The following is a 16,138-nucleotide window of genomic DNA, read 5'->3' as shown; positions in this document are numbered from 1 at the left end:
AGTTCCAAAGACAGGATAAAATTCAAGCAGTTACTCCTCACCGTAAGAGCATTTCATTTGAGCACTGCAAGACAGGTAAAACGCGTTTTATAACGACCTGTAAATATTTCTCGCTGTCTTCTATTCAAACGTAATCTGAAAAGGTGTTTATAAACAATGATATTCTTTATTGGTAAAAATACAACCTTAATTCCAGGGGTATCAGAACTTCATAACTACTGGTTTCATACTCACAGCAAATTTTGCTTTATCTTAGGTTCTGCATAGTGTACGGAATCCGAAAGGAGTTTAAATCCCCATTTCAGGGGCCACGAGATCAACTAACAGCCCGTAATTTCCCATGCAATGTTCTCGTATGATCCATTAAGCAAGCTCCCTATGGCTGAAATATACTAACAGATATTTCTGTCTGACAGTCTGAATTAGCTTTCAATTGGTTGTTTTTTTATAGGATAAATTGCAAGGGGGGAACCAATTGCTGGCCATATGTTGTTGATACCTACCTAGGATCAATGATAGTCATAATCTCCGCTTGAAGGATCAAGTTTACTGTATCCTTCGAAGTTATTCAAACTTCTTTTTCCTTCCTCTCTCCTTTTTCATGTTCTCATTTGGCCTACATTAAAAAGAGCATTGGGTGTCCTATCCCGTTGGATTCTGCGTCTGAAACCAAGGACAGTAAATGACAGAATAATTTGTTGTTAAGGTTTATTTGATCTCACTTAAAAAAATGATATTGCGACTTTTTACCTAGAACATGTAGCAGTTCCCTGTTTTATGAATAAGTAACGCCTCTATGTTTCTTAGATAAAATTAACATTTGCATATTAATATCTCCTAAATTTGGCTCTCCTTTAAAACATACTGCCTCACCGTAAACATAAGTGTTAATTTCTCAAATTAATGCAGTGAAATTTTTTATATTTAATCAATTGTTCTCTTTTTTCGACACACACACACACACACACACAAACACACACACACACACACACACACACACACATATATATATATATATATATATATATATATATATATATATATATATATATATATATATATATATATATATATATATATATATATATATATATCAGATCGACCACGTAGGGAACCCCTCCTGGCAAGCTCAGATCAGAGGAAGGAAGTTGTGGACTCTGGAACCTCCTCCCGAGTGTTACTTCCACTGTGTTCCCATGGAAGTCGTCGTCGAACCTGGAGAGATCAGTAAGTTTGTAAGGAGTTTAAGGTATTTAAAAATATACCTTATATTTTTTCCTGCATATTTATAAAGAGAAATAAATTGAAATAGCGTACGTTCCTGGATATCATGTAGTTTTATAATTTCTTGATTAGAACCATTTCATTTTTCATTTCCATATTCTGGGTAAAATAGGTAACAAGTTAGTGATGGTGTGAACTGGAAATACCTTCTGTCATTACCTTCTCTCTGTTCCTCTTCATGTTTTATTTTAATCTGAAACTAACAAACAAGTTTCTATGACGTTCTTTTCCTGTAAAATGGTATCAAGTAGAAATTGGTTTACGGAACTTAATGTTTAACTATCAAGATCAACAACAACAACAACAAATATATGAGTACTACTAGTTGCTCATATTGGGTTAAATACGGATGAAGATTAATAATATATCATGCCTCTAAGCAGGTTTGGCACGCCGTTGTAAATATGATTTGTTAATAATATCACAAGATTTATTACCACATTGATCATGTATTTACTACACTGATCGTGTATTATTATAATGTCTTTCAGGTAAATTCAAATCTAATCATATATTAGTTCACAATTACTTCATAGCTTGGATGATGCCATTAATGCTTAAAAAATCAGCGTCGTGATTAAAATGCTTTTAATTAAAAATTCCACATTTACATAATTAAACGGTATTATTTGTATACGCTTAAAACATTAAACAAAGACTTTCGAATATCTGAATGGTATTCTTCCTCAGAGTTTACGTAAAAAAAAATTTTTAAGCAAACACTGAGGAGGAAAGAATTTGTTTAAAGTTTGTAGCTTTTACAGTTAATACAAATTATTGATATAAATGTGGGATTTTTTTGTGAAAAATTTCATAAATCCTAATGCACGACAGTAATCTACTACCTTCTTACTCTCTTTCTTTGATAAAATTTTAAAATATATTATTACTAATCCCTTTTAGGCAATTCATAGCCGAAGCTTTGCTAGTTTGTCGTTCTCACTATTTCCAGTTGTACTAGACACAAATATCTGGTATCACAAGACGCTCATCGTATCGGAAGATCTCAGCATCACAATCGGATCAGAATACGACTAGTTTACAACATTACAACAATTACAACAGTAACAACAACAACACGAGCAATGCAAGAATAGCTTCGACGGTTGTTGTATTGCAGCTGACGAAAAAGTTTGATAAGCTAAAAAAAAACGGAAAAAAAATAAAATAAAAATGAAAAAATATCCAAAATAGTCAAAGTCTGGAAACAGTTCAGTCTAGATAAAAGTTTCAGAACTACCAAGGCCGGAAAAAATCTGGAGTGTGCTCAGTCTAGAAAAGGATACAAAATTGATAGAACTGGTTATAACTGATGAATAAGATAAAATGAAAATTGGAAACGTTGAATAAAATTAAGACCATATTCACGACAAGAAAAAAATTCAAAACTTCGAGGAAAAACTACAAGAATTACGAAGGAATTAGAAAATAAATTAGTTGGTTTTCACTGGGAATGAATAGGAAATGTTATAAGGAGTTAGAAAATAAATAAGTTGATTTAGAGAGGAAATGAGCTGAAAAGGTTGTACAAAGAAAAACATAGAGCATTGCGAAATCTGAAATTGAGAGAGCAATATTTTTCATTACGGAGAGGAAGGTTCACTCGAAGGTCTTTGTTATCCACCATTCCTATCTCTAATTATCAGCATCATTTTTAAATTATTCAACGGTAAATCATTCTTCCAGAACGAATTTTGACAATTTGGTGAAATGACTTTACTATACATTTATAGACGTTAACAAAATCATAAATATATGTAATGCGGCATACTGCGTAATATTATTCAAATGGCCCTTGGCCTACTTAATCAAAGGAAAATATGATATATCTTAAGAGAAGAAATGCATTAGCTAAGAAGCCACTCGGCATTGGACGTCAAACTGGCAGCATATATATATTTCGTGAATGTGAGTGTCAGTATTATAGCTCTTTAAGAGTACCGTAATTGTTTCTGCGTGGAACATAAAATATTCTCAGAATCATTCGTAAAAGGCAAATCAAGAATAAATTTTCCCAGGAATATATACCGTTACACGTTGGCCTCTTCCTCTTGCGTTAACGAGATATTACCACACAAGTACGTTTCCTGTCCGCTTTTCGCAATTTCCTACCAGACCTTTCCCAAAATAGTTAATGGTTCTCTTTGCATTAACGTAAATATAAAATTATAGCTACACATTATCATTACAGTGATATAAGACCAGAACAACCGTTCGTGACCTCCAGTATGACCACGGATGTTGAGTTTTTATTTGAAAACTTAGCAACAAATAGCTAAAGGATTACAAAAATGACAGAAAACGTCCTTATGTGAAACCGGTTCAAAACGTGTACAGCTGTACTCCGATCTCAACATGTATACTGCATACAACTTTAACTGTTGGTATGTGCGCTGATTCTCTGTATCAATTATCGTGCAAATGATATCCGTTCTCATGACGAATCAAAGGTAATTTATGTGTAAATAAATGAGAAATTCATGCGATTAGGTTATGAAATGTTTAATAGCTGTTATGTGTAATGTGTATATTTTTGCATCAATAAAATGACGTTGGCATCAGGGTGATGTTTCATTCCTTCCTCGGAATTCGCTTCTACTGTATTAATATATTTCAGTATGGTCCTTGCATCCACGGGATTACTTTTTAATGTAATTAAAATAAGTTACTTGTGTAGTCTGACTACCAACAACCTGAAAGTTACATACTCATGCATTTTTATGCAACACCTCTCTCTCTCTCTCTCTCTCTCTCTCTCTGTTTAGTAGTTCATTCGTCTATCTGTCTTGATTTTTCTTTTTCAAGCTGGATGACTTAAATTGTAATACGTATTCCGATAACAAGCCACGGTAGATTCCCGGACATTTTATACTCCCTGAATGGGTTCGAATAGATTCTTCCACTTAGATTCAAAATATAACGAGGGATTCGTTCAGCCAAATATAGCAAGACAGTAATTTTCTGAGTTATCTGGATTATAATGACAGAATAAAATTTTTCAGGGATGCAGGATATTAAAATAAATTTTTGTAAGCAAATAGACGAATAGAGATAGAATAATAATTATAATTCAAGGACTCCATGCTGTTACGTGTTAATTATGATAGTTTTTCACCCTAATATTGCTTTATTCGTTTCATGCATGGTATTTTTCCTTTCCCGCCCACAATCTTGTCAAGATATATGTTTATTATTCAAGCTGACCAGCTAGTTGTTATCGATTTGCTTTTTCCATGAATTTTTCTTGTGTATACTTTCATTACCGTAACCATGTCTTAACGCTTTTACGTGTTACCGCACGGGATGTAAGTCCCAAAAATATCCCATAAGATTCCATAATTCATCTTTACTGTATCCCCAGAAGTTGGCTAAACTCTGGCTACCATTGACAGTCTCCCTGTAGCATGGATTTTAAGAAACACCTTCTCCCTTTTCCTGTTGTGGTAGAGAATGTAGTTGATCTAAATTAGTTCTGCCATCGTCATAAGCATTCGGATCAATAGGAGTTCTCCAGTACATCACCTTAATTTTGGATTCACGCGCATTTATTTCAGTCGTGCTATCTTTATAACTGTCATATTGCTCTTCAGACGTTATATTTGATACCATATCCCATAAATTAACTCGTTAAATAACCAGTCAATATTTTTCGGTAATATGGAAATGCCGAATAAAACCCACGGGCGTTACGGAAAATGTTTGCAGTTACATCTACGGCATAAGGAAATATGCTATTCACAACACATAATAATAAGTACGTAGATAAAAGCAATTAGGAACCTTGAAATCTAGAAGGTGATAAGCATAACAGCTTAATTTCCATGTACAGAGAAATAACGTAATATTTTATTCCAGCCTCAGCACAGAAATAAACCCTAGTAATAAGTTCTGATCGTATTCTAATGATAATCATCACCATCATCATCAATTTCACTTAGTTCAATCCTGTAGAATCCTTATAAAATAATTTCATTCCTTAAAAATCTAGAATGGAAAAATAAGAGCTAGTGGGAATGTGTTCCGTCAGTATCATAATCCAAATGGAAGAGGAAAAAGAACTACTTAGGAATTCCATATCCTTTCCATATGGGAAGTAATTTTGACCATTAGAATAAGCCTAAAGTGACGAGGCAAACATTTTATGTACCTGAGATTCATTGGAATTCCCGGAACCGAATTCTCTCTCTCTCTCTCTCTCTCTCTCTCTCTCTCTCTCTCTCTCTCTCTCTCTCTCTCTCTCTCTTACATGTGGATATCGTGTGTATCTCTTTAAAATGCTGTGCTCTCTCTCTCTCTCTCTCTCTCTCTCTCTCTCTCTCTCTCTCTCTCTCTCTCTCTCTCTCTCTCTCTCTCAAGTGGGTAGGTTGTGTTTCTCTTTTTAAAACGTTTTTGATGTGACCTCTCTCTCTCTCTCTCTCTCTCTCTCTCTCTCTCTCTCTCTCTCTCTCTCTCTCTCAGTGTAACAGTTCATTCATCTATCTATTGATTTTCCTTTTCAAGCCTGGATGAGTAAAATCGTAAGATTCTGATAACGAGCTACGTAGTTGGCCAGACATTTTGTACTCCTGAATGATTACGAATATATTCTTCTACCTAGATTCTGAATATAATTTACTAAAACGAAATAGTAAACTTGTATTCGTTGTTAGGATAATAATGAGAGAATAAAGATTATGAATGTTGCGACATATCAAAATAAAAAATTTTTTCAATAAACTTACGACAAGAAATAGAATAATAGCCCTAGTTCAAGGATACCATATTGTTACGTTTTAAACAAGACAAATTTTCAGTAAATTATTTCTGTGTTTGTTTCAGGCATGGTATGTTTCCGTTTCCATGTACAATGTTGTCAAGCCAGTGTTTACGGTTCAAGCTAACCAGCTAATTATTATCTGTCCATCTTCCCCACGAATTTATCTTGTAAGTTCTTTTATTAACTTAACCTTTTCTTAACACTCGAATGTCCCCACACGAAATGCATATTACAAAATATTCCTGAATGATTCCAGATTTCATCTTTAATACAGCCTTATAACTTGGATGAACACCGCCTGACATTGACAGTATTCCTGTAGCATGGATTTTAAGAAACAAATTTTTCCATTTCCTCTTATGCTTGAGTTGCAATTCATCTAAATTCGCACTATCGTCGTCATAAGTCTTCAGATCAAAAGGAGTTCGCAAATACATTACTTTTATAACTTCTATTTTGCGCTTCAGACGTTAAATATAATACCATATCCTATAAATTAACTCTTCAAATAATCAATCAATATTTTTCTGTTATTTGGGAGGCGCAGAAAAACAAAACAATGGTCCTTACGGAAAATGTATATAGATGCATCTACGGCGTAGATATGTTATTCATAATACAGTAGTACCAATATTAATGACAAATATTATGATGAGAGCCACGGGCGCCGAAGACTTTCAAAGGGGTAAACATAAAAGCGTAATTTGCATAGGAGAAACATGAACGAGCGCAATTTTGCATTCCAGCATTAACAACAATAAACGCTTGTATTAAGGGTCGAATAATGGTAATATTATAATAATAAAAATAATCCATTTCATTAATTAATATCCTCTCGAATATCTGAAAACAGTTTTATTCTTTTCAATAAGTAAATTAGAGAACGAACTAGCTGGAAGGTGTTCCATTAGTATCATAAGCAAAATGAAAAAGGAAGAAGGCCTACTTAGGAATTCCATATCCTTTCCATACGAGAGGTAATTGCGACCATCGGAATAAGCCTAGAGTGACGAGGCAAATGTTTTATGTATCTGAGATCCTCTGAAATTCCTGAAGGTCTTTTCTAGGTGGATAGATTGTTTCTCTTTAAAACGAATGTGATGTAATGTAACCTCTCTCTCTCTCTCTCTCTCTCTCTCTCTCTCTCTCTCTCTCTCTCTCTCTCTCTCTCTCTCTCTCTCTCTCTTTTTCAAGCGGATGCATTGTGTTTCTTAAAAACGCTTGTGAAGTGACCTCTCTCTCTCTCTCTCTCTCTCTCTCTCTCTCTCTCTATCTCTCTCTCTATATATATATATATATATATATATATATATATATATATATATATATATATATATATATATATATATATATATATATATATATATATATATATATTTTATATATATACATACATATTTATACATATGTATGTATATATAGCAAAAACTATTATATCTTTCTTTACATGGACAAGTAACAGAATTGTGACTCTTTATTAGTACAGTTCTAGAGGAGTATGTATGGTGCATTCAGTTATATTTGAAATGAATAAGCATGAAAATAGGTTTTGGTCTTCTAAAGGAAAAATGCGAAATATCCTCAGAGAAACCTAATTATTTTATACTTATAGTGAAGGTAGTTTGTAATAGATATCTTGCGAACGTAATCTGGGATAAATTTTCGTACGTTTATCTCCCGTTCTTTCTCTCTCTATATACATACGTAGAGTTTACATAAATAAATGAATAAAATATAATATATATATATATATATATATATATATATATATATATATATATATATATATATATATATATATATATATATATATATATATATATATATATATATATATATATATATATATATATATATATATATATATATATATATGTATATATACAATATATATATATATATGTATATGTATATATACATATATAAACATAAACATATGATTATAATCACTATGGATATGCACTTATGTGTGAATAAAAAGAAAGATATTAACTACTTACAGAGATAGATAGATAGATAGATTTTAATGTTTAAAGAAACGACAGAAATGCAGCAGAATTTCTCAGCCAAAAAATTAGCTCACAACGCCGTTTTGGGAACTCAGGGTACCCTGGCTTCACTCTAGGGAGAGTGTTAAGACAAAAATTAATTTCCTCGTCTGTATTGTGAGATATAATTATATTTTTAACACCAGTTAAGCGTAGGATTATTATTATTATTTAAATTTTTTAGACACATCAGGAACTATGCTAGTTGGCCATCATCTTGCATTTATAAATATACATAAATTATATATATATATATATATATATATATATATATATATATATATATATATATATATATATATATATATATATATATATATATATATATGTGTATGTGTACGTGTGTTTATGTGTGTATGTATATACACATATATATATATATATATATATATCTATCTATCTATCTATCTATCTATCTATATATATATATACATATATATATTATTTTATATTGTATTTTATTATATTGTATATATGATATATTATATATATATATATATATATGTATATTCATACATATATATATATATATATTTGCTTTACTTTTTCCGTTTGCTTTAGCTTCTGTTTTCTCTTCAAAAACTAGCATTGTCTCCTAACAAAACACACAAGATTATATATATATATATATATATATATATATATATATATATATATATATATATATATATATATATATATATATATATATATATGTATATATATATGTATACAGTATATATAAATATCTGTATATGCACATGTATGTGTATATGTATAAAAGCTTGAGTGTTTTGCTAGAAGAAAATGCCAGTTTGTGAGGAGAAAATAGAAGCCATAAAGGAAATACTACATATATGTTATCCTATGATATTAGTTTTATTGCTTTATTGCTGTAAAGAAATAATTCAGTCTTTTACCTACGACATCACTTTTGGGAACCGAACAAACTTCAGAATGTTGCTTTCGGTTAATTACCGGTATTATGCGTCGAACCAATAATAACTTTCGTCAGAATTATACACTGTTGTTGTAGGTTCGCTTAATAAATATGTTACCTTCCACGAGTGCTAAAATATAACACTGTTTTCGTTAATACCCTTATTTTATTAGTTGATACTATCTGGAAAATATTTCTTCCATCCAAGCACTGATATTTCGTGTCGAATCAGAGTCAACTTCAGATCCACTTTCATTGAAATTCATTCCGCGTCGACAGCTCTAGTGTTCGAGCCTCGGCAACAGAAAGGAAATAAATCAAGGCGAAAAGCGGGGTCATCTCTTGAAGGCGGAGGAACCCCACCAAAAAAGAGACAGGAAGGGGGAAAGGGTTGAAGTGGGAGAGGGTAGAAAATATGCTGACAAAAGCTCCCTGGAAAGAATTCTTTGCTGTTTTCTGAAAGCTGAATTCTGGCTCATAAGGTGGGTGACTTCCCTTGACCACTGAAATCTCGTTATTTAAGTCTTGTGTCCTGTTTATACATTCTTCACAGAAAGGATTTGCATAAGGCAGATTTCAGGGAATGCTGAGACTTTAACTGACGCAAATGAACAGTCAGACATTCGTATACGCATTTATGCATATGTATATGAAACGGACAGACAAACAGGGTTGGGGAAGGAGAGGGAGTAAGAGGGAGAGTGCATGAGAATATGTACGTTTCACAAGACAACGAACTGTTGCAAATCAAACTGTTAAAAAACGAACCTGCTGCTTATTTTTAAAATTGGCACATATTAGTAACATTTAACTGGTAGGGAGAGGGGGTGAAGGTAAGGGAAATTGAGGGAGAGGAAAAAGCGCTTCCCTCCATTTTCCTGAGACATGGACACTTTTGCCATAAAACTCAGGGAAACTTTGAAATCATCAGCAATCTCGCTGGAAATCTTTTATGACTCGTATATCTATGTGGCTGGAAATTTTATTGTCGGTCGTATGTTATTGGAGACCCTGCTTAATGTCTTTTTTGAAATGTAAAATGAAATGTGACGGCCAAATATATGCCCGTAAGAAGACCAATCCAAAGAAAATACCGAATGCGTGTAGAAGGAAAGGGAGTAGCGATTGAATCCTTAGGAAGAGGTTAAGCCTGCCTCTTAAAGAATATATATTGTCATAAAAAGTGAGAAGAACGAAACGATTTCGGAAGTTCCTAAGCTTATTAGCAACATTAGGGACAACAGCAATCGAACAATGTTCTCCAGAATTTATGATTTCCTCAGATTAAATATTTTCATCTCAATTCGTCTCCTCTCTCCACAACTAACAACCCCCCATCCCCCGCTCATCCCCACCCCCTCCTCTTTTATATCTTCCGCTTGTGTCCGTACCCTTTCATAAAATTGCTGTCATTTTTCGTCCGTAGAATTTTTATTTCCTTTAGTTCCATCTTTATTTTCCTCTTTTTTTTAATTTTTCAGAAGTCTCTCGCCGTACCATCCCAATTCTTCCATAACCAGATGCTGCTGTCCATTAATTTCATGTCATCATCAATCTTTCGCAGTGAATTCCCTCATAGCCGCCATGTGTTACAGCAATATTTTGACCACTTTTAGTTATTGGACTGTTCTTTTATGTCGCCTTGCAAGATATCCAAAAAACTTTTATATTATTTATTCCATTTGTCATTTTGAATTGGCAATTTTTCATTTTACTTTTTTCCTTCTCTTTAACCTCCTTTAATGAAATATCAATAACATCAATAACGTTATCGTTGTTTTTCATATCATCAGTACCATAATAGCCTTTGGGGTCAGTATTTAACATTTTGTTTGTGAATAGGATACTGTAGTATGCTGATATATAAAGTATTCCTTAGTAAGGATGTGCCTTCAAAGCAACTTCTTCCATTTTTTTCTAAACGCAATGTCTCTTAGCTCAAGTTCCAAGCTGTAATGTTGAGATTCAAGTAATGAATATGGAAATCATTTCCAGTAACTTTGCATGTAAAACGTAGCAGGCGCTTCGGGTGCGTTTCAATAAAATACACTTCAATACACTTAAATGTGTTAAATTTCGATGGAAAATATGGGCTACATATCGAAGCAGCTATTTAGATGCATGAAATGTTAGGTATTATATTTTCTTGTTTTATGGCCACTTTCTTTTCCTTCTTTTGGTTCTATCCTAAAGAACAGTAATTAATTGGTTTTTACTTTGTAAAATTCGTTATGACTGAAAGATAATGGACTCTTATTATCAAAGTTTGTTGTAAGTTTTATTATGTCGTGGTTTTGTACAACTTTCCTATTTTTCCGGGGGTGGATAAGCCCAGGCCAATAACCATATGAATTCTAACGCAAGTAATCCCCTGAGGAAGCAAAATTTTCCGAGGGTCACAACCTGTTTTAATTTTATAATACTACAACCTTTGCACCGAGAAAATACTAACTTCAACGCTTTTACCACAAAAAGGAAACTTATGGAAGATTTTTGTTTTGGGGAAGGGGGAGGAAAACTACTTAATACTTTTACGCCAGAATCATAATACGTAAATTTGGAAGGGGAAACTCAAAGTCTTCAAACTCTCGATTCTGCGGGGAGAAAAACTAGTCAAGTTGTACAAAAAATTTTTTACTTTGTTTTTGAGGTAAATTCTCTCTCTCTCTCTCTCTCTCTCTCTCTCTCTCTCTCTCTCTCTCTCTCTCTCTCTCTCTCTCTCTCTCTCCTCGGAATTTATAATTGAAATTTACCACAGATTAGAGATAATTTTTTTGTAAAAAAACACACCGTTTCTGTAACTTTAACACAACGACTATACTCACCATATTTGGACTTATTTTGTAAGTAAAAATATGTACTAAAATATACTTCTTATTTTTCAGTACTCATTTTCTCCCAGAGTATCTCTATAGATAAAAACTGTATTTTTTTGTTATTGAAAAGCACTTAATTACACATACTAAAAATTGAAAAGAAAAAGTTTAACTGTGTGCTCTATGACCACTTGAGCATTTCAACTCAGTGACATTTTTCACTTCTTGTTTCATGAGGATACACGTGCATCTTTACTCACACTACGGCACTAGAAGAGTGAAAATAGAATCAAAATGGAAACAATTTGACTCTCAAAAATCCCTAAATAGAAAACAGATCAGCATAAGAAATATTTTAACTTTTTCTGTTATTCCATTATTCTTGTGATTGGTTTAGTAAAATACATAATTTCATCATATTCTGGATTAGTAAAATACTTAATTTTATCATATTCTAAGGAGTTTTATTCCATAAAATATTGAAACTCAAATTATACTGGTTCATGAGGGACTGGAAAATCAAAATGAGAATATAATTGCTCTCAAAAATTCCTAAGTAGACACAGATCACCCTGAGAAATATTTTAGCTTTTTTTGTTATTCCATTGTTCTTGTCATCGGGTTCAGTAAAATAGTTAATCTGACTATAATTTAAGTATTTCTGTTCCATAAAATATTAAAATTCAAATTATATTGTTTCAGTACTCATAGAAATACTTTAAATAACTATATACATATAGATAAATAGATAGACTCACGTATCCATCATCCGAAGCCAACAGCAGCTAAACGTGTAAGTGAAATGTGGGTTGCATTGACCGTAGACTTATTGAAAAATTAGCTCCATTTCCATGCAAGGTAACACCAAAGAGTTGTCAAGCGTAAAATAAGTAGTGATAAATATCGTCGATAATTCTTGACATTTTAAACAGAATTCTTGGGGGATATAAAATCTAGGAATGTACAAGAAAATCAGACTGCCGATCAAAATATGGATTTATAGAGTGCTGTTTTCTCTCAGAGGCATCGCTTCAGAAAAAAATATGACAACAGCTGCTTTTGAATTCATCCTAGCTGCTAAGTCAGTGATGAACTTTTTAGGTAGAAAATTGCCGAGCCTAAATCGTTTTTTATACTTTACGGAAGACTAATCAGTGACGCGTGGTCTCTCTGCTCAACAGTCTTACACAAAATTCAGATTTGATTTCCATTTTGGGAAGTTTTGTTAAATTATAAGAGATGCTCTTAACAATCATCTCATATCTCAAATATCTATACGAACAGTATTTGTAGCCCTTATTGCCTTTTAACCTTTTAAATCAAGTTTCAAGCCGCTGCTCATACGAACACTCAAATGCATTCACCAATCTATAAACTTGTTTTCTCTTTCATAAGTACAGTTTTCGGTGAAACATCAACCTCTTTAACAAGCACAGCCAATTTTCACACATCAAAACAATTTCCTGAAGCCAAGGAGACGTAACATGCACAGCCTGGTGTCAGAACCGCTTTATCACAAAACCAATCCTCTCACAACTACGATTTGAACGTAAGCATCTCTGTCATCATAGAAATGATAATCACTGCAAATCCTATCATCCTCATTTCTGAGACAGGTTCTTCCACAGAATTCGTGTATGCTAGGACACTCTTGCTCTTACACTCACTTTTCTCATAGGTTAATTAAATAACGAACTCTAAATTGTAGCATAATCTTTGTCTCAATCCAAACTCATGTTTAAATTTTGATTATGTTCTGTCTTATTTTCGCAATGATATACTTAACAGTATGTCTCTATAAATTGTCCCAGTCCTTTAGCATCTTTTCCCTTCATTGAAAGGAGCAACCAATCCTGTCTCAAAATCCGGGAGACTATTAGATTAATTACACTATCGCCACCACAGCTGCTTCTAGTATACAACCCTGTCAAATGCAGGTATCAGTATATTCTACAGCTTTAGTTGCCACCCACATGTTTCCTCGGTTATTTACGTATATAAATGCTGTTCGTATCATAGCATTTCTCTCTTCTGTCATTTAGTACTGCATCTCTTCGGCCCTTTTCATTTCGCAGCCCTTTAGAATAATTTATCTATTTCACTCCTACACATTTTTTAGGTACATCAGCCTTTCTAAAAGAATGATGAGATTACTTTTGGCATACTAAATTAATCTTTTAATTACTGTCTGAAGACGTTGATTCATCATATTAACCATACCTCGATTGCCACCATTTTCATCAATCAGTTTTCTATGTCGTGGTGACTTCCACATACAAGTAAAGCAAAGTTACCCATGTATATTTTACATCAGTTTCTGTCGTCTACGGTGAGGTTAGAAACAAGATAAAAAGAGGTACACTAACTTTTTCAACAGCCTTTGGCCCTTTAGTTTGGTGAGAAATATTTTCCATCATTATTGATGATGAAAATTACGCTTTTATTTCATTGAAACTTTCCCAAAGCGTCGGTGCCTTTTATGTCATGTTACGATACACTGATGTCTTTGGAGAGGTAAAATTGATATCAGATATCCATATAAAAGTAAAAATGAAGCTTTGCAGAATATTTCACAATTAAACTTTTCGAAATTTGAAAGGAAACATCAAAGATGAATTATAAAACCTTCGAATCCTTGTCTCAAGGATCTATGTAAGTGTCAGGCTTTTGAAATGATTTTCAGTTAAGCTGTTCAAAACATTTGCAAGCTAATTAAAGCTTCTCTCTCTCTCTCTCTCTCTCTCTCTCTCTCTCTCTCTCTCTCTCTCTCTCTCTCTCTCTCTCTCTCTCTCTCTCTCTCTCTCAGAAAACACTTCTAAGGTTCCCATCTATATGAAAGTTTTGAGGAAACCTTTAGATCGTATTTGGTAGTAGATATTTTAATGAATTAGGAGCCTTTCAGCTAAAATAACTATAGAGAGATCTATGTTGTTATTTTAGCATTCACTTCATTATTGTTTTTACCATTATTCTGATTAAGAGGCCAATATAACAGGAAGGTTAATGCGCATATTTAGCCTAGATGTATGAAAATGATAAAAGCTTCTTGAAAAAAAATCATGTTTAACTTCTGTATTGTTATAGACATTAAAAAGACCATAATACTTGCATGTATAGGAGACCTTCGAAGTGACTCTTTTTATCATAAAAACACAACAGTGTCGACCATTGATACTTGAATCTGAAAACAGTCGCTCTCTTTAGAACTTTTATCTTCATGTCATATAAAAACCAAAGCAGACTCTACAGACGTTAGAATATTTTAAATAAGTGCTTAAAATTTTCTCTCTCCAAACTCGACCATGGATCGAGATATACCAACTCCCCCTGTTTCTCACCCTGATGATCGAGTGGTTTCTACTCTCCGAAAATTTCTGTTCGTAATTGGATTATACTGGAGTCTAACGCACCTCGAACGGGGAACCGCTGCGTTACTCAACAATACCATTAAGGTGGAATGAGGCCGACGGTCCTGGCTTTAATGAAAGGTTCCTAATTCGTGAATTCCGTTTAGTGGAGGGCTTCTAATTCGTGAATTCCATTTAACGGAGGGATTCTAATTCGTGAATTCTGTTAAGGCGTATTCCCCTGTTTAAATGGATGTCTACATGGTGAAATACGGCCTAGATACCTGACAAATTTTTTGAAACTGAATTAGGCTTAGTTAAAACTAAGAAAATAATATTTACTTGGTGGATTCTAAGGGTATACATTTTTATCAGTTTCCACGTCGCCTTATTACACTAGAATTGACAAGATTTTTGTCGTGAGTAATAGAAAATTTTGGAAGCTTCATCGATAAGAAGGTAATTATTGCTATTGGTAATCTACCCTGACTGGCTTGGGAAGCTTCAGCCAAGCGTGAAAAGGTAGGTACCGGAAAAACACATACACATACACACACATTCATATATATGTATATATATATATATATATATATATATATATATATATATATATATATATATATATATATATATATATATTATATATATATATATATATATACATATCTATCCATATATATATTTGTATAATTATATGCACACACATATATATATATAATATATATATATATATATATATATATATATATATATATATATATATATATATATATATATATATATATATATATATATATATATATATATATACTGTATATATATATATATATATATATATATATATATATATATATATATATATATATATATGCATGTATCTTGTCGATCTTCCTGAATAAATTTAACAGATTCCTAGAAATTCCTCAAGCAGGCACAAGATTTTTATAAAACGGATATCCAGGAAAGGT

General features: G+C 32.6%; 1 protein-coding gene across 1 annotated transcript in view; it reads left to right on the top strand.

The window, feature by feature from the left end:
- Window positions 1-3,845, top strand: part of LOC136839627 (bifunctional arginine demethylase and lysyl-hydroxylase JMJD6-like) — a 21,457-nt gene extending 17,612 nt beyond the window's left edge. The window contains exons 5-6 of the mRNA XM_067105941.1: window positions 1,098-1,227; window positions 2,237-3,845. Of these exons, the coding sequence (XP_066962042.1) occupies window positions 1,098-1,227; window positions 2,237-2,322 (216 nt within the window). The 3' untranslated portion in view covers window positions 2,323-3,845. The remainder of the gene's footprint in view (window positions 1-1,097; window positions 1,228-2,236) is intronic.
- Window positions 3,846-16,138: the final 12,293 nt, after the last annotated feature.

This window comes from Macrobrachium rosenbergii, chromosome 6 (genome assembly GCF_040412425.1).
Source record: "Macrobrachium rosenbergii isolate ZJJX-2024 chromosome 6, ASM4041242v1, whole genome shotgun sequence".
In the NCBI taxonomy this organism is placed as follows: Eukaryota; Metazoa; Arthropoda; class Malacostraca; order Decapoda; family Palaemonidae; genus Macrobrachium; species Macrobrachium rosenbergii.
The sequence above is the reverse complement of the archived record's forward strand: the minus strand, read 5'-3'. Positions and strand labels throughout refer to the sequence as shown.